Here is a 24,056-nt window from a genome sequence, read left to right as displayed (position 1 = left end):
GAGACAGAACTTTGTCTTGATCTTGATCCCATCTTTGGAATGAGAACAAGAGCTATGATGAGATGATGAACATTGTAATTGGTTATGAGGGTGTGTGGGACTCCTGTTACATGAAGACTGGCCATGGCCGTATGAATGAGAGCAAGTATCATGTTCACAGACGTGTGAACGAAAGGACTGGTGGTGAGGATCTGTTACGAGGCTTAGCAGGACTCTTGTTACATGAAGCCCGGTCACAGGCATGTGAATGAGGGTGTGAATCACAGTACCAGATGCATGAACTAGAACGCTGGTCACAGTCCCTTCTAGGGAACGTGAACTCAAATGTGGAGATGAAAGCCTTGGAAGGTTATGCAACTGTGACGGGCTCTCAACATGTGTGAATAAGACTTTCGAGGAGAACAGTCTCAGTCAAGAGAGGGATTCTGAACTTTAGATTCCTTGAAGGGGGCTCTTGTCCTTCCTACAGACTTGAAGAACGCTTGCACCTTCAACAGGAAGAGAAGTCCGATCTGTAGATTTGGGAATCATAGAGGAAGTATCTCTGTCTGTTAGTACTGCTGCACAGGAATCAGTACATGGGCGTGAAATGTCGAACATGGTACAAGGAACACATATATGTGCCTTGATGGAAAAACAGATTGGAAAGGTAGTGAGAAAGCTTGCAGCAGCTTTAGAAGCATGAACAGGTTTGGCACAGGTGTGAATGGACGAATATAGAACAGCTGTAGGAGAAGAGGGATGAGACTCCAAAGAGGACTTGCATAACATCTTATGTGGTTGGACTACAAAGTCCCTCTTCCTCCAATGTCTGATGGTGATGATCGGAACAGACTATTAAGACGACAAGGAAGATGATGAAGAGGATGAAGACAAGGCTGGGGTATAAAAAAGCAGAGTGGCACTGTGCCATACGTTCAATGAGGGAGGACAGGAGAGAGATCGGACAGAGAAGTGGAAAGAGGAAGGTATTTAAAATCACATGATGTTATGGGCTTGTTTGTTAGGGAAAATACAAATTTTTTTTTAATTTGTCATTTGTTCCAATACAGATACAAGCCCACAATATCATTTGATCAGGAGACTAGTAATGAAAAGAACATGCAAAAATTTTAAAGAACAGTACTCATACCTTGCTCATGGAGTTCCATGGACATCTAAGTGGTGTGACAGAGCTACTGGGCCAGCACTAAATTTCCAACGGAGCTAGAGGGTCTCACTTCATTAATACCACATGCTGAAACTAAGCAGTGTGACGAAGCATATGCCCAACTCTGCATATCTCAGTGGGAGCTAAGAGGCCATATCCATTACACCACTTGCTGAGCTGCCACCACTGGACCCAAGAAGAAAGTATCGAAGGATCTGTGTGTTACAGCTTTTAAATAGAAAGGTATAAAGGTAATATCTCTTCCAAAAACTAGCGGGCAGAATCAGTCGTATGTCATGCATACTTTTTGTTATAGGTATCTGTTGGACCAATATTTCTGATGTTATGTAGCTTGATATTTATTGGGACAGGAGATACATTTCCTTCCAGACTGTAGGCTTTGCTTATCATCTCTCTCAGCCAGAAGATTGTGTTCTTAGAAATCTCATCTGGCCTGTACTAATGAACAATTTATGTTTGGCTGGTCTGAGGGAGGTTGTATGTTTCAGGTAGGTTTTCACAGGTCGGAATGGGGATAGCAACATTTCTTGTTCATTGCTCACAAATTCCTTAACAGAGGGAATAGAGAAGCCATCAAACCTGTGGCTTTTATGTTTTGTAACAAAGTGTGGGAGAAGTTTCAAAGATATTTCTCCTACTCTCAAATCCCGGTCTGAAGCAGTCTTGATAAGTTCGTAAGGAGACTTAGTCAAGGAAGCCAAAACTTTGGTAATACTCCATTCAGATGGTTTTAGAACTCTCGGGGAACAACTCTTCTCAAAATATTTCATCATATCTGAAATTTCCTGAGATGGTGACATTTCTGTGCCTCTTGCTTTAAACACTTTAACGAGGGTGGCTCTGTAGCCATTTACTGATGATACAGAGAGGTTTTCCTCATCTCTGCAAAAGAGGGAAATCAGCCACATTCTTTATAGTTGTTTTAGGGGAGGTAAATTCCTTTTACTGCTTGAATTCAGGAATGCTTTCCACTTTCCTTGGTAGAGTTTGAGGGAGGATTGTTTAAAAGAGCTGGCAGTGACTTCTGGATAGTCTCTAGCCGTGAAGTTGGAGGACAACCACTGACCAATGTACTCAGCCGCTGTGCTCTTGTTTCAGCAGATTTGGCATTATGGGCAAACATCTTGGAATGTCTACTAAAGGATGTAGACAGTCTGTGTACCACCCCACTTTGGGGCTACTAATGTCATCTTCAGGCCTTAGGAAATTATGTGTCTGCTGATTGCTCTTCAAATCTGGCTAAATGGAGGGATCACGCACACATCCAAGTTATCCCACTGATGTTGAAATGTGTCTTGCATTATGGCTTTCTTGTCTGAGACTGGAAAGCAGTATGGGGGTAGTTTATGGTTCTTTGACGCTGCCAACAGATCTAGTGTGGGCCCTACCCACAACTTGAAATCTCTGTGCCATGGATTGTTTCAAAGACCATTCTGATCCCATTATCAGGTCCGAGGTGGGTAAGAGAGAAAGTTCAAGGACAGAATTGAGTCGACAAAGATGCCTTATTTTAATGATTTGATTAACATATTTTTGAGATTCAAAATTTTGAGTACAAAAAACAAGCTTAAATGAAATAAATATTGTACAATATAAATATTTCTGATTTATATTCAGGGCTTTCACTGAATTTTTTTAAAAAATATGTCAGCAACTTAATTACAATTAATACAATTAATTAGAATGTTCTGAATTATAAATAAAAATGCATTTTCTATTTGAAGTAAAAATTGCATTTTAGATTTTCAGTGATCTTGATATAATATGAGAATTTCATATACAGGTAAATATGACACTAAATACAACTCGCAAACAAATGTGTTGGATAATAACAAATATGTTAGAATTGCAAAATGTATTTTGATATTTACTGAGTAATTTCAATTTAATTTTATAAATTATGTACTACGGGAATGTTCTGTTGCTTTCTTGGTTAATATCATTGAATCTTGCCAATCAATGGAGCCTGCAGGGGAGTTAAAATAATTACAAAGGTGATCTCATTGAGCCTTGCTAACTATGGTTCCTCTCTGACGGCTTGGGGTAGTATTCACACTGTCAGTGACTTGGTATGGCCTCATGTGTCACTGAGTCTTCTTGATCTGGCTCATTCGTGGCATTAGGATGTCTTGTTAAAACTAAGTTGTGCAACACACAAGCGGCCTACACCATGGACTCGATAGCCTCATGCCGAAGATGTATGGGGGTGTGAAACAATCTTGAATCTGTGGTGAACAAATGGAAAATATTGATTTAATTATTAGATGGTATACTAAAGGTATTTCAAGTTAAATACAAATTATTTCTGTAGGCAAGAAAAGGTATACAAAAGGCATTTCATATTAATATGCTTGTAAACAAGCAGACCAAATAAAGAAAGTTTAATAATTGTTAACATTATCTACCTGCTTGCCAGTCTACTGTATGGCTTGCCTTGCTTAGTCGGTAATTAAAAAAACGCTCAAGTGGTGTCAGGTTTCATAATATAATTCTTCGGAGTGAAGGCGTCATCTCCAATGCAGAAATAGGGGACTCCGGGTTCATCTCCAGTCTCGTTTGGCACTTGATCAGGGGCAGGCAGATTAGTTTCATTCCGATCAAGCATTTGGCAGAGCTGTGTCTTTGCAAAGACACCACCATCAGACTTGGAACCTATGGCACCTGCATCAACGTGCAGGAACTTGTATTTAGCGTCAACAACTCCAAGTAGAATTACAGAGTAGAATTTCTTACAGTTGAAGTAATGAGTTCCTCCTTGCAGTGGTTTCTGGATTCTGACGTATTTCCCATTTACAGCTCCAAAGGTGTGTGGGAAATTCCATCATCCTTCAAACCGAAGGGCTACTTCCTTCCATTTCTCTTGGGTTGTGGGTAACTGCGTCACTTCATTTCCATACCCAGTCACCATGGCCCTACAAGTTTCAGGCACAATAATGCAGATTGTGTTGTGAGCTACTCAGAATTGGAAGGACAGGCTCTTGTAGGATTCTCCAGTTGCAAGGTAACACAGGGTAATTGTAGCATGCAAGCCTGGTTAAATGGTTTGTTTGTTTGTATGGTGTTTTTACGGTGCATGGAACCAGTGGTTATTCAGCAACGGGACCAACGGCTTTACGTGACTTCTGAACCACGTCGAGACTGAATTTCTATCACCAGAAATACACATCTCTTACTCATCAATGGAATGGCCGAGAATCGAACCCGCGACCACCGAGGTGGGAAGCAAACACCATACCAACCACGCCACAGAGGCGCCAGAATGTGAGGTTTTTCTTGATGTAGTTCGAGACCTGTTCAACAATTTCATTAAAAAATTCCTCTGTAATCTTGGTAAAGTTCCAGTACAGTCCTGGAGTTTCAATTGCCAATTCTTTCACCAAGTTATCGTAGTAACCTTTTTCCTTTCTTCTTTGTAAGTAGGGCTTGTGTTCATCCTTCAGGCACTTCATTACTTCATTACTCTCAATTGCAACAGAGCATAGTAGTGATCCAACATGGCCAGTGCTAATTCAGGATCATGTAAGTTGTCATCTATCAGATTCAAATATTGCTGATCTCACAAATTCCTGGTACTCCATCTTGTGTCTCTGTCAGCGCCTGGAACAGGAATGAATGCCGAATTCTCACTACCCACTTTTATATACAATCCAACATGTTCATAACACAGTTACGTACGTTGTAATGTCATTGTGTACGTCGGCATGTGTCTTGCATATGATGTAATTGGGGAGAGCAAATAACACCAGTCGCGGTCTTGAATCTCCGATGAGTCAGACTGTAAACTTTGATATACCACCAAACTCGACCGTAAATGAAATTGGAGAGAAATGCATTTTAATCACCGTTTTCATGCCGAGAAAGGATAAATACATAAAACTTGTATTATGATTAAATCAAGTGAAAATAGCGAACGGAATCTGTTGTTTTTTTTACACAAAAAACATGCCTTCAATAACAATTATTAACGAAAAAAGTAATCTTGTCCCATATGAATAGAGTATCTAGACATTCATTTACGCTAATTTCCAAACCAAAACATTGATTGCTATTTTGAATTTTTATAATACAATAGTAATATGAGAATATTATTATTGGATACAGTGAAGTAAAGCATAACTTTTTTAAAGATCCTTGTAAATGATGCATATTCCTTATGTTTGCATTTTATAGTACAATCATAATATGTGAACATTACATACGCTAATTTTATATCTCGTGTATGATGCAACCCCCTTAAAATTAGCTTCAAAATTAGGTCTTCAAAGGCCGCTTAATACATGATTATCTACAGTATGCATTAAAAAAAATTTACAAATGCAATCAACAATGATGAAATATTTCCTTGTGTGTATACATGCTACAATGATTAACAATTTACAAATACTGTAAACGCAGAAAAACATCAATAAAATGTTATTTCACTTACAGAATCCATTTATACTGTACATTTTATTTTATCTGTTATCATCGCAATATATGTCTAAAAAAAACCGATCATCTCGACATTTGTAATGTTCAATTTATCAGAATCAGCTGGTTGACCCTACTGCTGAAAGAATTAGGAAAATAATTTTTTAGCTGCCAAAAGAAACGAATGTATTGATGGATTTATTATTTTTGATTTTGTACATTAAAGTTTTTACTAGCTGGGATGTAGAGTATAAATAACCTTGCGATGAAGTATAGTACAGTAAGTCAGAGAAAGGAAAAAGTATGGCAACATGTATCTGTACATATGTTTACATCAATAAAAACGATTACAAATGTCGGGACAATCTATTTTTTTGCATATTATGATGATTAGAGATCAATATATTAGTACAGTATAAATGGATTCTGTAAATGAAATAAGATTTTGTTGATATTTTGCTGTGTCTTGTCTTTTCATTAAAGGGTATGGAGAGAGAGAGAGAGAGAGAGAGAGAATGTTGAAGTGAATTGTTTACATTGGTAAGCTGTTTTGTGATTTTATAGGATTTTAATTTATATTATATTGATATTTTGCTGTTGACATTATAATAAGGTGAGGTGGGGTAATACAGTACCATTAGTGAAAAAATATTTGGCAAAAATCAGGTTTCAGCCAGATTGAGTAAATTGTATGTCCAAAACAAACTTCGAGAAATGAGCCATCAATGGTATCCACATGAATTGTTAAAAATAATGGCAAATACAATTTTTAGATTTTCGAAATTTTTTTTTACTTCGTATGGAGTTTTCCCATGGTTGGGTAATACCGTACAGGGTATAGGGGAACACCATACTAAGATTTTTGACTTACCTGTAATCGTATGCTAATGGCGTGAAGGGGTTTTAAATGGCTAGGATTACTTTAAATGGATGTGTTTAACTTATTAATGGGTGAAATTAAAGAAATCTAATATAAATTTACATTTATTGTACAAATATAGATAGTAAAATATATACATTCTTGGTACAGATTATTTACATCCTACCCTACCGCATACTGCAGGAGTTCAGTGGAGGGGAGACCTTTATTAGGGTTGCCTGCCTCTAGGTGCAGACCTTCACAGTAGTCAGGACACCCTTACACTGTCTTACTGGTGCGCACATATTTCCTTGGCATGATGGACAAGTGTCGGTGGATTCTGGAAAAGAGTAAATGCTATTAGGTTTTGCAGAAAAAATAAAAAATATACATTTGGGTAACACCTTTCATCTGCCTGGTGTGCTCCCAAACTACTAATTTTTTTTAATTTCATAAAATTAGACTATCTTAAATAATCAATTTCAAACACCACACAAATGTCTTATGTTGGTTGTTGCACATTTAGATGTCACATTAACACTGGTAGCACATGAAAACACTGATAAAAATAACTCAGAACTTCACCTTCCAAAACACACACTTTTACTTGTTTATCATGCACTGATTCATGTGTGGCTCTTATCTTTATCTTATTTCACATTTGCAATCACTTTTCAACTGGTTATCCCAATTATTTAAGTTTCACTGGCACTTGAAAAATTTGGCTGTACGGTCTTTCCTCATATGGTTTTTTTCCCATGCCATGCTTGATTTTCTTCACGCCACTTCATGGCAAAAATTTTGAAAGGCTGATCTTTATTTCACTCAGATAAGTCTAAATATGGCTATTTTCACCATTAAACCTATTATCAAATGAATCACGCCATATTCGTGGTCATGGCACACTATATTAGAACCCCAAAAAATTGCAATGAACATGCAAAAATTTGATTTTCTTACCTGGTAAATAGAGATGCGGCGGGATTGGCGAAAGCAAATGGCGGTGTTGTTGTTGATGCTTTTCTTCTTCCTCAGAAGGAGTGACGTCACAATACAGCCAATAGTTTTTTTATCAGGAGCACGTGTACGTTGTTTCCCCATGTACAGTACTACCCCACCTCACCCTAATATTTGAAAATTAGTAAATCTTTTTTTATCATAGAAAATGTATTTAATCATGAAAATAAAATGAAACTACAGCAGTTAGTGAATATTGCTCTATGAAAAAATTAGCGAATTACTGAATTTTCCGCTGCCTTTTTAGAGATAATTTCCACAGAAAACCCCGTGATTAACTGAAGGTGCAATTGCTGAGCCGCGATCTAGTGGGTACCTGCCTTGGACACTTTTTCCTTGGGTCTGGTGGTGGCTGCTCAACAAGTTGTGTAGCTCATCCAGTGCTCCTAGCAGGACAGTTCGTATCTTTCCTAAGACATTGGTTTTGAGAGTGAGAGTGAATGGGATGACTGGTCTTCTTCCTTCCTCTTTCTTTTTCTCCTCTGCCAGCCGGCAGTGGAGAGAATTAATCCATCATGCACTGGAACTGACTACAGGTGAGAGAGCCCTATTCCATTGGTTATTTTTATTGTTCCTACACAATACAAACTATATATGGAAGCAAGTCCCTTCCTTCCTCTTACCAAGGGAGAGAGGAAACGACAACAATGTTGGTGGCTAACATGAAAGTTCTGTTGTCTTTAACAATTACAGGTCGTTTATTTTCCTACAAGACAATGTAATAGGAGTTCACATTGGCTCTTAACCCAGATGTCTGGCTGCTATGTAACCTTTTACTGAACAGATCAGAGGCATATGACTCCTTCCTATGTCCTACTTTGGCCAGGAAGTGAGCCCATGTGTGCAGAACCTCAAGTTGGTTTTGAGGCTTTCTCTACCCTCCCTCCAAGAGTAAGTCTCCCTTACGTTAAGGCCAAAGGTTTGTTCTGTATATGAACAAATGACAAATTTTAGATAAATTTGTATTTTTCATTACTAACAAACCTGTGGGCTTAACATATATGGCCCACCTCAAGCCACCCATCATTTAAGTACTTGGGCTAAAGGAAACTGATGCGTTTTAGTAAGGCAGGTCGGCTGTACCTACTTTCCTCCTTTCCACCATCTTGGCTACCTCCTGTTGCCACCTAACTCCTTATAAATTTTTTTTTTCTATCTGGGCCCAACAGGCGCTCGAGAATTTTACCTTACATTAAGACTGCAGGTTTGTTAGTTATGAAAAATACAAATTAAATAAAATATAATTTTTCAATTTTTTAAATTTTTTTTATTTCAGGAATAACTCTAGACTTGAAATTTTAGTATGGTGATGAGAAAGCATGTCTGTATAATATAAATATAAACAGTGAATCATTATATTTAAAAAAAAAAACAGTTGTTTACCCCTTTAAATATGTTTTGTGTGTTTTAGTTGGTAATGAATATACTAGTTGAAGGAAACCCCCTGGAAGAAATTTTGTCACGATCTTCAAAATTTTCTGTTTACTGAGGTATAAAATTTTTAGACACATACTATTTAAGATGATATCTATTTAGAAAGGAAAAACTGTAGGTAAGCCCTGTGAAAGTTCAGAATGGTAATATATAATGATTTGGCTAGCCTGATAAGTGGCCAGAGGGAGGGTGCAGATAATCATTTGTATGCTGCAGGCATTTCAAAAGGTAAGGCAATTATTATTCATAGAAGAAAAATCCAACAAAATTTTACTAATAAAAAATGCTTCTCCAAATTGTGTAAGAGACGTGTTTCTGAACAAAGCTGACAGGTGGGGTGCTTAATGCTTTTGATCTTCCGCCAGTAATTAATTAGAGGGAATAGTTAAGGTGATAGACTCGACCAGTCCAAGTCACGAAAGTGGTGCAGCAGATAATACAGGGTCCTCGTGACCGCAACATATCTCTAGAGATTTTTTAATAGTCACTTGGCTTTATGATTAGTAATTCAGCTTTTGGTTGGATGTAACTTTGATATTATAGGCCAGTGTTTTATATTAACATTCCATATTTGTATTTTTTTGATTCGCATCTCTTCCCTGGTAGGTTTGAAATTGATCAACATTAATATTCTGTAAACATATTGATCTGTAAATTAAGCTTTTAGATGAACATAACGCAACTTTTTCCAGCATGATGCTTATTGAATTCAATTTTTTTAGGCTGAATACTTTCAGAAGTTAAGACAACCACTGCTGCAAGAAATTCGAAAAGGAAGAGTATTTGCTACTCTTGAGGAACCAGAGAGGCTGGTCAGCTCCAAACAGACACTTGGAAATTCCACAAGTGAAAATGTTCAATTTTTAGCAAAGCTTAAGTTTGATGAATGTGGAAGATTATGCTTGCATCATCTGGCTGAAACACGTCCTCCTCCTCCTCATCACCATTTCATCCAGGCAAGTCTCTCAAGAGTCTCAATGCCATATTTGCCATGTAATACTTAGCTAGAGTTTATCTCCAGTCTGACAACGTTAGTTGCCATTTTCCATTTTATTTCTGTCAAGTCTATTCGTAGTCAGTCACCTTTGCCTTGGGTGTCTTTCACTGTTTATAACAATTCCCATGTAAAGTACAATACCGGAGTCATCTACGTTCAGTTTTTACATGTAGACATAAAGATTCAGTATTAAATGTAGACATAAAGATTCAGTATTAAATTAGATATCTTCAGAACTTATAGTTTCTGTAATTTTTTTTCAAGGGAACTTGTGTTTTGTGTACTTTTTATACAATTAATTTATGTGCTGTATCATATATGGGAATGGAGTATTTTTGAGAATGCATAAATTGATAGGCAGTGTAAGGTTTGCTGCCACTAGCTTTTTTTTTTATTGCACAAGGCAAGATATTTTCATTTGCTACATAATAGTTTTTGGGGATAATATAAATTATTCTTTTTGTAGCCGCATTAATCATATGCTGTGCAGTATGTACTATTTTGGATCGTTACAACAGATGTAAAACTCCAACTACACCAAACGCATGCTCCACAGCAAAGATCTTGCAATAGTCCTTCTTTACGTACTCTGACTGCCTCACAGAAGAACCATAACCAAATTGTATTGTAGGGAAGGGCAGTTGGCATTAAATTATGATATGTAGGACAGCGCAGCACTACTTGAGATCTTTTGATGAACAGAGGATAAACTTCTGATAGTGCCAAGACTTAAATTTGAGGAAAAAAGACCTATAAAAATGGTAAATCGTTTGAGTATATTGTATATAACTGCATTGCTGTGGAATCTGAACTGTTCATGACTGCTATGAACACAATATTTTGACAATGGCATAAAAGACAGACACCCCCTTCTACTGGACCTTGTTGAGAGTGCAGATGAAGACTCAGTGCTGAGAGAGCTGCTCTTACTTCAGAGTGTATCAAACAGTCTTAATAAGAGATTTTATGGATACTTGCAGACAAGATTTACATTACCTACCGACAAAACAAAGTTGATATGGATCAGGCAGAAGCGGGCTCCACTTCTTAATGGAGTTTTTGATCTTGCAGACTTATTCAATGCACAGTATTGTAAAGGCTAAAGGCCTGTCCACACGACCGGGCCTGATCGGCGTGCTCCAAGGTTGACGGGCAAATTCTGGCGGACTTATCAGTGAATGTTGTCCACACGGGTGAGGCGATGGAGAGGTGGGCGTGCCCGACGATGCCAGTAGTGTGTTCAGTGCGGTACGATAAACATGGTGCCTACCGCAAAGAAGAAGATAGTGTAGCATGATAATTGCTTTGTGTGTGATGAAAAAGAAGAGAATATGGTGCAAAGAATGGCTCAGTAAAAGAAATGTATATGGTTCACGTACGTCTGCCAGGGTCGAAGCTCAAGCCGTCGGGCACCACCATGGTGATTTTGCTACAAGACCCATCGGGCAATTTGACGGTTTGCCCGTCAAGTGTGCCCGTTAGAGGGAAAGTCCGCCGATCAGGCCCGATCATGTGGACAGGCCTTTATATGGGATCCTTGTGAACTTTTAATATGGCCTTTCTCAAAGACTTATTTCATTAAGTTTTCTGTTAGCCTTAACACCAAATGTGACTCAACCACATGGCATGGCATAAGCGTCCAATATTTTCTGTGATGTAAAGCATACTTGCTCTTTTCCTTCTTCCAATGAATTTTCGTCTTATTGGTATACACCATAGTTAACAAGCTCATTTGTTTGATTCAGTCATTATAAAGACGATCCTAGGCTGTACTATTCTATCCTTTTGCAGTTATTCACTATCACATTTTTAAGGAGTTGCAACATATTCATTAAGAAGTCTGTCTCAGCTCGTTGAGAATTAAGAATGTTAACTTGAGTGATCTGGCAAAACTATCTAACAACAGCGCCAAGCAAAAACATTATGTCAAATTTACTCTGAACAGCGTGTGTAGACTTTCAAGAAGAAAGCTGTCTCTATCATAACCTCAGTGAATTTGATGATTTTTCATGAACATCCATATGTCTCATTAAGGTTTGTGTAAAAAATATGATCAATTAGAAATTATATGATGTAGTGGTAATTGTCTGTAATATAACTAATTTCTTCATACAGTTCAGTGAACTCATGCAACTGGTCAACACCTCTTCACGTCTTGCATTTATAGAACTTGGAGCAAGAGGGAGAACTCTTGGAAGACTCTGGATCCGCCTTTTCCCCAACACAATCAAGGGTCAGCAATTTGCTCTCCTCTGTACTGGTGAGAGGGGACCTTGCTATGCTGGAACAAAAGTCTTTGCTGTTGCAAACAAAGGACACAACATGGAAGAATCTGTATGCTTTGGTGACTATGAATGGAACAGTGGATCTGGTGGAAAAGCAGTGTTGGATGACATTGACTGGGAGCAGGAGGTTGTGAAAGCTATCTATGATCGAACATGGGAAGCTGGAATAGTGTCATGTTCTGAGCCAGAGCACAGAGCTGCTCAGTTTGCCATTACCACCCGGGACTGGTGTGAAACAGAATGTATTGGTGGGTTTGGTAAGGTTGAAAGTGGCCTCAGTGTTTTGACTGATGCTATTGCTGAGTTTGCAGACATAAGAGAATGCTTCATACAGGATTGTGGTATTGCATTGTTAACTTGATTAAAGGTCTTCACCATTCCTTTGATGTAGTCTGTACAAGAAATGTCCCTTCCTTTTACACATTTAAACATTGTACTTTGTTACTGTAAATTGAAGAGCTAGTCAACAAGACGTATTTTATCTTTTTGAACAGTGCGCAAGAGGATTCCAATTTTAAAGATATTTATATTGTTCATCAAAATTTAATTTTAATACATTTTTAGACTTAAGATATTGTACGTCAGAAATAATTTCTAATGTTAAATATAAACTTATTTTTAAGCTAATTTATCTACTCCATTTACACAGCTGTTGTTCCAAGACTAATAACTTATGACCTACCACAGTTAGGATGTATGCCAGTAGTATTAATATATTATTGCTGAAGACATTCAAGTAAAATCGACGACAGTTTTACTGAGTGGAATGGATAATAGTGATTGCTGAAAAGGTTACATTAAACCTTCCAGTTGCAGTCATAAGCACTGTTTCAAAGTTTTTCTTCTACAATATTTTAATTACCTTTAATCATTTGATATCTGTAATTAATGTAAGTTCTGTAATCTTGATTTTCTCAGTTTTCCTGCAAAAATGTATGGCTACATTTACATACTTTCATGTAGTTGAAATTGAAAACTTGTTACTGAATCAAAAGAATTCATTGTAAAACAAACCAAGGTGTCAACTATAGTAAACTAGATGTGGTGTTACCATTTTGTTTATGCCATAGATATAGAGGGGAGAAATTTGACAGACAAGCGATGATCGCTTGCACATAAGGCACTTTTGTTGTGCAATGATTTTCAGAAATGGCAGCTGCATTGACTGCATAGACCAGCGGCAAAAAAGCCACTTATAGCACCCAGTACTGGGCTATCAACTCTGTCACTTAAAGAAACAAGATTACCAAAGATCAGGGGATCACATTTCACAAGTATGAGATCTATTTTCATTCATCTGATGGATCACAGTCAACTTGCAGTCAATTACATGCCGGCTTTTATATCATATAAACTAATGAATGTTGTAATAAGCCTAGCCTAGTAAATTAACAAGTGTTACCGTCAGTTCATATAAGCATGGTCAACCCTGACAGTTTTTCCTACTACTGGTATAACAATGTATGCGCAGTATCATTAGGCCTAGATCCAGGCATGCTGCAGTTTAAGTGTTAATGACGTGTTATACTGTTACTTATGTGTTTTCAATAAGATCTCAAACCTAGTATGGAGAGGACTCGGCTGAATTTGATCTGCCAGATCACTTAATAGGTAGTGTTCTTCAATTTTACCATTATCAGTTTCACCCAAAAGGATACTTCGAATTCATACTACATTATAGTTTTAAAAGTAAATTTTACCAACTAGCTAGTCTACCAGGGTTGATCTTCATATAACCAAGGCTAACCTACCATAGGCTAACCTTAGCTTAGCAAAGGTACCCTAACTTGCCATAACCTTCAGGAATGCTGATTTTCTGTCTGTCCCCCTCCACAGATTATGAAATACAACTCAAGTCTTGGTTAGCTATAGAAGCCCAAGTTAATCTTACAGACTAGCCTAACTTAGACTGTACTACATTGTAAATAAGCATGTTGACTTACAGGTCAGTATGATTGTGACATGTTACATAACTTTATACTTGGTTACTATATATCTGCAGACTACAGCACATAGTAATTAGTATATGAATATTTTGTCATGTTATTTCTCTAACAATATTCACGTGCCTCTGTATTAGGTTCCTTATTAACTTGTGTTTTATTTTTTCAAGATATCTTCGTAATGGAGCCCCTCTCTTTCATAATAAAAGCCCTTTCAGAATTATTTGATATAAATATATATATATATATAATTTTTAAAACATCTGGATTGCACTGATGCACCTCTCAAAATAGATATTACATGATTAGTGTCACAAACGGAGACTGAGTATTTTCAGAATATCATTGATCAATGACACCAAATTTGACAATGTAACTCATTGAAAGTTACATATATTCCTTGATTTTCTTAACATTATATACCAGTAAAAATTAATGCTGTTTGTGTTATTATCCCTATTATTAAGATTTTATCTTTTAATCCATGCAAAACATTTGCTTTTAATGGTTAACAATGAAAATATATGTGAAAAATAATTGTATTTCCCAGGAAATCCCGGGATTATTTTTTAAGTGTAACGAAATTCCGGGATCCAAAATCGGGCTCAAACTGGAAACCCTAATTGTGACCTTACCTAAGATGAGCTTCCTACACTTCTCACTCAATCAACAGTAGAGACTAGTGAATATTGGATTTGTTCCTACACGATATACAAACCCTCGGTATTTTACATAAGGAATTAATTACGGCGTAGCTGGAATTACGGCATTTAAATCTTGAACAAGGCGGTTAGGCAGTAACTACCGTGGGCAGGCCTTGGAGGAATAATGGGAGGAGACGCCGCATGGGTCAGACCGTTCAGTGAAGTGAAGCCAGTTTACCGCGTGGCAGCCACGCCCAGGACTGGCAAAAAAGAGACCGCACCATAAGGATTAATACAAACCCTTCAGTTACTTTTCCCATCTTTTATTTTCATAATGCGTCTTTTCATGGCATAAATGGAGGCGAAAAGTGTTAGACATTTTATCATTGTTTTAAAGAACATAGTTAATTATTTTATCATACATAATACCTTACTTTATTACTAAGAAATACAATACAAATTTTTCATAATCTTATATACATATAACCTATTAGTGGCACAAATTTAAAGCTATTCCCTTTATGTCTGCTAATTCCTGAGTCCTTACTGTTTGTTATCGCCTACTATTAGGAATTATTGACCGCCAAAATAAATTAGCTTAGTATTTATCTGGCGACTCTTTCCTGCGTTTCCTGCGACCTGCGATTGAAGTTTAGCAGTAATCTGCTTACCAGCATAATTATATCTCACTTGCAAATATTTTTCAGTTATTGCTTTAATCAATAAGTGCAAGTGATTGTCCAATGGTTGAGTATCATACATGTGATAATCGAACTCTGAAAATATTGTTTTGCCTCTATAAGCTGCCAATACTGAACTAACTAATTTATGGAAGTTAACTCTCCCCAGTGTTTTGTTGCAGGACAACATTTCCCTCATATTTTTTTCACATGTATTGCATATATCAATAACATCATTTGATGGATACACCAATTTTCCTTTGGTTATTAATTTGATGAGGGTGTGACGAAAATTAGCATCTGTTAAGCGGTTTCCTTGTGAAAAGTTATTCTAGCTCTCCTTTTTTTGCATTCTTGACTTATTGCTTATTTGTTTGCAAAATCCTCATGTTTGTTTTAAATGTCTACCATTTGCCAACATTTAGTTGATGTATCGTGGCATAATTATTAATCTCTTTCGTGCACTTAAGATCCAAGTGTAAACACGCTGATTACTCTCTCTCTCAGACACACACTATCGATTCCTTTGATTATCCTTGTACCTAATATGTGAATAAAATTGATTTTATTATCATCAACTTTTGCATAATGCAACCAATTTGTTTTGCTCAAAGGGTTCCCGTCTCTCCTCCCTCAATCCCCCAGCCGGCCGGGCACCATTTTTACCAAACGGTTCATAAATCGTACACACAAAAAATAAAATTTTGAAAATTTTACTTCATACAACGTATTGTTTCATTACTTTACACTCTTAATTTAACTTTTGAACACTATAATATTAGAAAAAATGTGAAAAGGGGGACTTTTTGAGTTGAATGGAATGAATTATCTGGATTGCCTCTATTTCTCATGGGGATATTTGTTTCATATTTTGAATAAATTGTACTTCGAACAGCCTTCTAGAACGGATTAAGTTCGAAGTAGTGGAACCTCGACATACGGAAGTCCTAACTTACGAAAAATCCAAGTTACAAAAGCAAACACGATACTTCGAACAGCCTTCTAGAACAGATTAAGTTCGAAGTAGTGGAACCTCGACATACGAAAGTCCCAACTTACAAAAAGTTACGAAAGCAAAGACGAAGATTTTTTTGCTTCTGCATACGAAAATAATTCAGGTTACGAAAGGGTGTTACTGAAAAGTCCCGAGATTCGCCAAGACCACCAAGAACAATTTTAAAACTCGCGCGCCTCTCTGTAGACTCGCCACCATCCTCCCGCTCTCCCATTGGTTCCTGATGCTAGTCACCACCGTAAGATCCTGCTTTCCTATTGGTCAGCATCTATCCCATCATGCTCTACGTAAAGGCGTCCTTCGGCCACTTCGTCGCACCAGCGTTATCGTACGCACGCGGAATTCATTCATTCACATATACGATTTTGTTTGTTAAAATAAATTCGTGTTATTGATTTTGCTTTGTATTTTATGGTGTTGTGTGAGAACTTAATTAGTAACTTAATTATAGTCATGGGTCCCAAGAAAGTTGCTGAAGTTCATGGAAAGAGGAGGATGCTTTCTATGGAGACAAAGATGGAGATAATCAAGAAGTATGAGGCTGGCATGTGGTTAAGTGTGATCGTTAAGGAATACGGCCGAAATCCGCCGACGATAGGCACCATCCTCAAGCAGAAGGAAGCCATCAAAGCAGCTACACCTTCCAAGGGCATGACTATTTTGTCCAACAAGAGGAGCCACGTGCATGGTGAGATGGAGAGGCTGCTTCTTGTATGAATAAAAGACAAAGAAATTGCTGGCGATTCGATAACTGAGACGGCAATCTACTACAAGGCCAGCGCTATTTTCGGTGACCTGAGTGCTCAGGCCGAAGACGACGAAGGCGAAGATACATCGACGCCAACCCAAGACTTCAAGGCTTCTCGTGGGTGGTTTGATAAATTCCGTAAACGGACTGGCATCCATTCAGTGGTGTGGCATGGGGAGGCTGCCAGCTCGGACACGAAAGCGGCCGAAGCCTTTATTAAGACATTCGAAATGATGACGATCATCGAAGGCTACAGTTCTCAGCAAGTTTTCAACTGTGACGAGACTGGCCTTTTTTGGAAAAAAATGCCTCGTCGGACGTACATCACGGAGGAAGAGAAGAAGCTACCCAGGCATAAGCCTATGAAAGACAGGCTCACGCTTGCACTTTGTTCCAACACCAGTGGTGATTGTAAAGTCAAGCCCCTACTTGTCTATCATTCGGAGACTCCTCGAGCCTTCAAGGCCCACAAAGTGCTAAAGGAGAAGCTTCCAGTGATGTGGAGGGCTAATGCAAAAGCCTGGGTAACGAGACTTTTGTTCACGGAGTGGGTAAATCTGTGTTTGGGCCCAACAGTGAAGAAATTCTTGGAAGAGAAGCACCTCCCTGTGAAATGTCTGCTGTTGTTGGACAATGCCTCTGCTCACCCTCCTGGCCTCGAGGAAGATATCCTAGCGGGGTATTCTTTCATCAAGGTTCTTTATCTTCCGCCTAATACCACCCCTCTCCTCCAGCCCATGGACCAGCAAGTGATGTCAAACTTCAAGAAGCTGTATGTGAAACATCTTTTCAAGAGATGTTTCGACATCACCGATACCACAAACCTCACCTTGCATGAATTTTGGAAGGAGCATTTCGATATCGTGATATGCATCCGACTCATCGATCAAGCTTGGCAGGAGGTTTCGAGGCGAACCTTGAATTCTTCGTGGAGGAAACTCTGCCCTGATGCCATATCCGCCCAAGACTTCGAAGGATTTGACATGGGTGAACCTGATGCAGATTCAGAAACAGTTGACGATCCTGAAACTGTTTTGCTACCAGATCTTGATGAGATCGTTGCTCTTGGCAAGTCCATGGGGCTGGTCGTCGACGAGGACGACATCAATGACTTTCTTGAAGAGCACCAAGAGGAGCTTACGACGATGACCTGAAGGAGTTGGAGGCCATGCAACATAATGTTGTTCTCTAGCAGCGGCAAGGAGGAGGAGGAGGACCCTATGACAACGGCAGAAATTAAGGATGTTCTAGATGCTTTTCATAATGTGCAATCATTTGTAGAAAAGAGACACCCCGAAAAGGTTTACACAGGTCTTATGCTTGCGCAGTTCTATGACGTTTGCCTGAGACGTTTCAGAAACATTGGGAAAAGCCGGCAGAAGCAATCTTCCTTGGATAGTTATTTTTTAAAGAGGCCTTTAGTAGTAGTAAGCAAACAGGAAGATCCAAGTGATACGAAAAAATAGAAAGTTGAAAGTGGTGAAGAAATTGAAATTCTGTAAAAAAAACATAATGTATAAAAAAGTAAAAAAAAAATGTAAAAATAAAAAAAAAGACAAAAAAATTTAATTTTAAGTTTTTTGTAAAGTTGAATGTTAATGTTTTCTGCCATTTGTTAATGTGTTTCATAAAGTTTAGTGTTAATGTTTTCTGCCATTTTTTAATGTGTTTCATAAAGTTAAGTGTTCATGTTTTCTGCCATTTGTCCTCCTCCTCTGTCGCCACTTTCGGATATTGCCTCACTCGAAAGGTAAGGTTCCACATTTTACTACATACATATGTACGTACAGTATTTCTTGTACCATGTACACTAATACATTTTATTTACAGATACATATAGTAGTATATGTAGTTTATGTTAGGTATTGAGTGGTCCAAATTGTTGTATTTCATTATTTATTGGTCAATTTAGCTTTATTATAAAATTCACTGGGGTGTTTTTGTAGGGCTTGGAATGAATTAGGCAATTTACATGTAAAATGTGGTTCAAGATACGAAAAAATCAGGTTACGAAGGCCGCTTCGGAATGGATTAATTTCGTATCCTAAGGCGCTACTGTGCAAGGCACTACTGTATTGATCATTTTGCATTTTTTGAGCCATTTCTTCAGTGAGATCGGCGTTGTAAGCATCATAACCCTGGAACCTGTGTCGTAAACCTGGAAATAATTTTTCAATGAATATAATTGAAAAGCACTGTACCCTTGGAACATTGTAAGCCAAACCCGTTGTTAGCAAGGGAACTGCCTGTATGTATGTATGTTTATGTATACACATACATATACGTACATTTATATATATATATATATATATATATATAAATATATATATATATATATATATATATATATATATATGATAGATAGATGGATAAATATACTAGACAGATATACAGATATATATATATATATATATATATATATATATATATATATATATATATATATATATACGTATATATATATATATATATATATATATATATATATATATATATGTATACCAGGTATTTCGAAATTAGAGCTCCCTCCACAGAACAAATGGAAAGTTATGAAGTTTCCTGCTATAGCCTATCTCTAAGTACATTATCTTAAGTTTCTATTAAGCTATTTTTCATTTTACATTTCTTGTTTTTTCAGACTGAGTGACAGAGTTAGATACAGCCATGGCTAACGACTCGGAGTAAATCAGATGGATTGACTGAATCTGGGCTATAAACTTCAGTGAGGCCAAGGATGCTGGCGCATCCTTCATTTTCCATTCCTAGATAGCTAAATACATTAGAAAAGATGAATACTTTGTTAAATACACTGGAACGAAAATCCATCTGACTGTCATCGTAAAAAGAATGAGAATCTTGGAAGGCCTGGAGTCCTTTCTCAGGAATCAAAAGACATCATAGCTGAGGCAGTGGTTAGACGAAGAAAATCTTTATGTAATTGGCACTTGAACTAGAAACAAAAAGGGGAAAGAAGAGAAGTTATAATGCTGTATATCGTGAGTTGAAGAAATCTGGTATCAAGCCATTTCATGTTATCAGCAAGCCCAACAACACTCAGCCACAGAGAGAAGACCGTGCATGGTTTTGTGGTTCATTTCTTAAAGATTGGGATGAAGCTGACTCTCCATGTAGCCGCATCAAATGAATTCTTCATTTACACAGTCAGGAAACCAAATCATAAATATGACATCATTTGGGTTGCAAAGTTGGATGATATCAGCGATGACGTACGCTATCGCCAAGTTGTGAAATTTCCTGAATGTTTGGGAATTTTTCTGTTTCACAGCCTAACAGTGAATGTGGATCATCAAAGAAAAAGGACAGTCATGGAATGGTGAATACTTCAGAGAAACTGTGCTTACTGGTGGAGTATTTCCTTTCCTCAAAGATCCTGAAAACGTGTTATCTGTTGAAGAAGTCACATTTTTGCATGATAAGGCACCATGTTTCAAGGCTCTTCAGACATAGGAGCTGCTTCGAAACAATGGTATCAATTTCTTCTTGTCAAGTGAATTTCCAGGTAGCTCCCCTGACCTTAACCCTTAAACGCCTATTGGACGTATTAAACGTCGACGAAAATTGTCTGTCGGGTGCTTAAGTGATGTATGCTGCGTCGACACAAAAAAGTTTTTTTTTAAATTCGCGGAAAAATAGTTATAGGCCTACTAGGCTTAAACTTTTGAATCAGACGCCTTGAGGGATGCTGGGAGCTCACGGATCAAGCTGTTGTTTTGTTTACGAGCATTACCCAGGTGCACGTGTGCGAAATGCTTTCTTCTTGCACCAGCAAGCATCAGCGACTCGTAGTCCGAGAGCAATCTTGTGCCGCAATCGTGTTTTGCCGAACTTTTGCGAGAGTTTGAGTATTTGTGGTGGTACAAGACGTATGTAGAGATGTCTGAACGTCGAATGGAGCGCGAAAGACGCGTTTTACCTCTCGGGAGGGATCGTGTGAGACGTTTTTGGACTTGGATGCTGGCGAGGGACCAAGCACCCAAGATGACCTCGCTCCTCAACGCCATTCCGTGCGGCCTCGTGTGGCCGTAAGTGTTTTATAACCCCTAGGAAGCATCGGGGTGTCCTGAGGGGCATTCGTAGGCATTTTGGAGGCCTCGAACCAAAGGACATAGACGACTACATGTTAGAGCTTGATCGGGAGCAGGTTGCAAGTCCTCATTTTGATGGCGGTTGGTCATCTAGTGACGAGGACATCGCTCCCGATGTTAGTGATGATGAATATTTTCCCCCAATATCCGTACGAGGGTCACAGGCTGAAAGTGAGTTGGAGTTCAGTGGTTTTAGTGCGTATGAGGGGCAATCTGAGGAGGAGGAGTTGTTGTCGTCTAGTTTTGTTGTTGATGACGACACAGAAAGCGAGGGCCTAAGTGAGGGAGGCCAGTGGGGGGTCTCGAGTGCGAAACCGTGCGCGTGCACGGACACATAGAAGGTCGGAGCGTTGCGCCAGCCAAGGTGAAGCCCGGTCGTCCAAGAGCGATGAGGGGTGGTCGGAGGACCCCACCCCACCTAACATGCACCCATTCACGGCAGCACCTGGGCTCACCGTACCTGTTCTCACTGCTCTGGGGTTCATTCACCTGTTCCTTACGCGGGAATTGCTGGAATACCTGGTAGCAGAGATGGCGGACTACACTCAGTACTGCCGTGATGAAGTAAGGACGACATTGTCGTATCGCTGTCGGGGCTGCAACCTCACCAACATTGCACATTTTTTGGGGCTCCACATTTTTTTGGAATGATGCCTGCTGCCGACGTCAGGCAATATTGGAGGAGGAATTTTTTTTTAAGTATGCCCAATGTGCCCGGCATTATGGCCCGTGATAGTTTCCTGGTATTGGACAGGTATTTCAACACCTTCAACATAAGGGACATACCCAGGAATAACCCTGATCGCCTCATCTTAGTCCACCCAGTGTTGGATTACATTCGTGAACGGTGACAGTTTCTCGTGGTTCCAGGCAAGAACCTTTCTTTGGATGAGGGTATGATGCCTTACAAAGGATATCTGAGTATTAAAGTGTATAACCCCATGAAGCCAAAGAAATATGGTGTAAAGTTATTTTTTATTATGGTGTCCAACACTGGATACGTCGTGGACTTCTCGGTGTATTCCGGGGTCTTCTCCAAGCTGCGTGACACTGTGTTCGGTCTTGTGGATCGTTTCCGTAACCAGGGATACCACCCGTTTATGGATAATTATTATAACTTGGTATCCCTGGCCCAGGAACTGTATGAAGCAGGTGTGCACGTCAGTGGTACCCTTCGGTAGGTACGTGGGCAAGAGGAGAGACAGAGTGGCGGTGGAAGGGAGCTGTCTTCGTCATCTGTTGGAGGGGGCCCTGACTCGTCCCCATGATTACGACGAGTCATGAGCCCATCCAAGAAGAGGTCGTCCAGCGGAAGAAGACACGTCGGCAGGGCCGAGTTATGTATGAGGAGTTTCGTGTTGAGCGGCCTACCGTCATTGGGCACTACAATAGGCACATGGGGAGTTGATCTCTTTGATCAACTCATCCAGTATTATCCCTTCACCAGGAGAACCAGGAGGTGGACACAGAAGCTCCTCAAATACATTCTTCAGTTGGCACTCCAGAATGCCTACATCCTCTACTGTGGGTACTACAATTCGGACCTCCGGAGGTTATCTCACATCCAGTTTCTCGAGGTAGCCGGGAATGCCCTCATCAACTTTAATCCCTATGAGTGGCCTTCCATCACCGCCCCCCTGCCCCGAGCTCCAGATCTGCCCCTAGAGGAAAGGGCAGATGTTAGGAGGGCCAACTTTGGTCGTCCTGCTCCTGCCGCTGCTGCTGACGCCCTTGATGATCCCACCTGCGCTCAGATTCCGACTTGTCGTCGGATAGTGGACCCTGTGTGTCGGCTGCAGCCAGGGGATCACACACTGGAGCTCCTACAAGGGCGCAGGCAGAAACTGTGCCGGGTGTGCCATATGAATGGCAGAAGGAGAGACACCTGGTTCTTGTCGCACCTGCAATATAGCTCTTTGCAGGTTTGGGGAGTGTGACCGCAAGTACCACACTGCGGTCATATATTGGAGTGCGCCTGCCCTAGGGACAACGGAGGGCGGAGAGGGCGGCGGCCCATCAGCAGTAAGGGCGCGTGTCTCCCTCCCCCACCTGTACCTTGTCATGTCGAGAGGGAAAAAATGCAAGACTCTTCAATGGAGGAGGGAGACAACAGGAATAGAACGAAGAGTCAGGATTACGAGTGAGTATTCTGCATTGATTTTATATTTAGTTTTATATTTATTACAAGTTTTTATATATCTGTATTTATTGATGTTTTCTGTATTATTTCATTTTATGCAAAAAGAAAAGTTTTTCACCTGCATTCCTTTTAGTTATGTATTCATACCAGAATAACAAAAAATGTAATAATTTATATATATGTACTATATATATATCTTCTTCTTCCCAGCTTTTTCCCATTTTTATATGGGGTCGCCGTTTCGGATGAGCCGTTTCCATCTATTTCTATCTTGCGCTTCTGCCAATCATCAATTCCGTTCTCATGTAAATCTCCTCTCACACAGTCCTTCCATCTCTTCTTGGTCTCCCTCTCTTTCTTCTTCCTTGCACCTCCAACTCCCATAGTATGTCTCCCAGCGTGGTCCTCATCTCTCCTCAACAGGTGTCCATACCATCTCAGCCCCTCCCCTCTGCACTTTCTTTGATACTTCCACCACCTTAGTTTGACCCCCTTATGTAGTCATTTCTGATCCTATCCACTCTTGTTTACCCCAGACATCCACCTAAGCATTCTCATTTCTGCCACATCCATCTTCTTCTGCTCTGCTTTCTCATGCTTGCTGTTT

The 24,056-nt window shown here is 39.2% G+C and overlaps 2 protein-coding genes across 7 annotated transcripts in view; one reads left to right on the top strand and one right to left on the bottom strand.

Annotated features, from left to right (window-relative positions):
• The window catches only part of LOC135200247 (uncharacterized), a 59,680-nt gene extending 45,128 nt beyond the window's left edge, over nt 1-14,552 (top strand). For both annotated transcript variants that reach the window (XR_010311230.1, XM_064228710.1), the window contains exons 2-3: nt 9,614-9,847; nt 12,004-14,552. Coding sequence is in view for 1 of the 2 variants with exons in the window: in XM_064228710.1 (XP_064084780.1) it covers nt 9,614-9,847; nt 12,004-12,534 (765 nt within the window). In the remaining variant the exon portion in view is untranslated. The remainder of the gene's footprint in view (nt 1-9,613; nt 9,848-12,003) is intronic.
• Nucleotides 1-24,056, bottom strand: part of LOC135200245 (E3 ubiquitin-protein ligase trim-21-like) — a 123,586-nt gene that overhangs the window by 17,424 nt on the left and 82,106 nt on the right. The window lies entirely within an intron of this gene.

The sequence above is a fragment of the Macrobrachium nipponense genome, chromosome 26 (genome assembly GCF_015104395.2).
Source record: "Macrobrachium nipponense isolate FS-2020 chromosome 26, ASM1510439v2, whole genome shotgun sequence".
Lineage (NCBI taxonomy): Eukaryota > Metazoa > Arthropoda > Malacostraca > Decapoda > Palaemonidae > Macrobrachium > Macrobrachium nipponense.
Note: the sequence above shows the minus strand (reverse complement) of the source record. Positions and strands in the feature narration are given on the sequence as shown.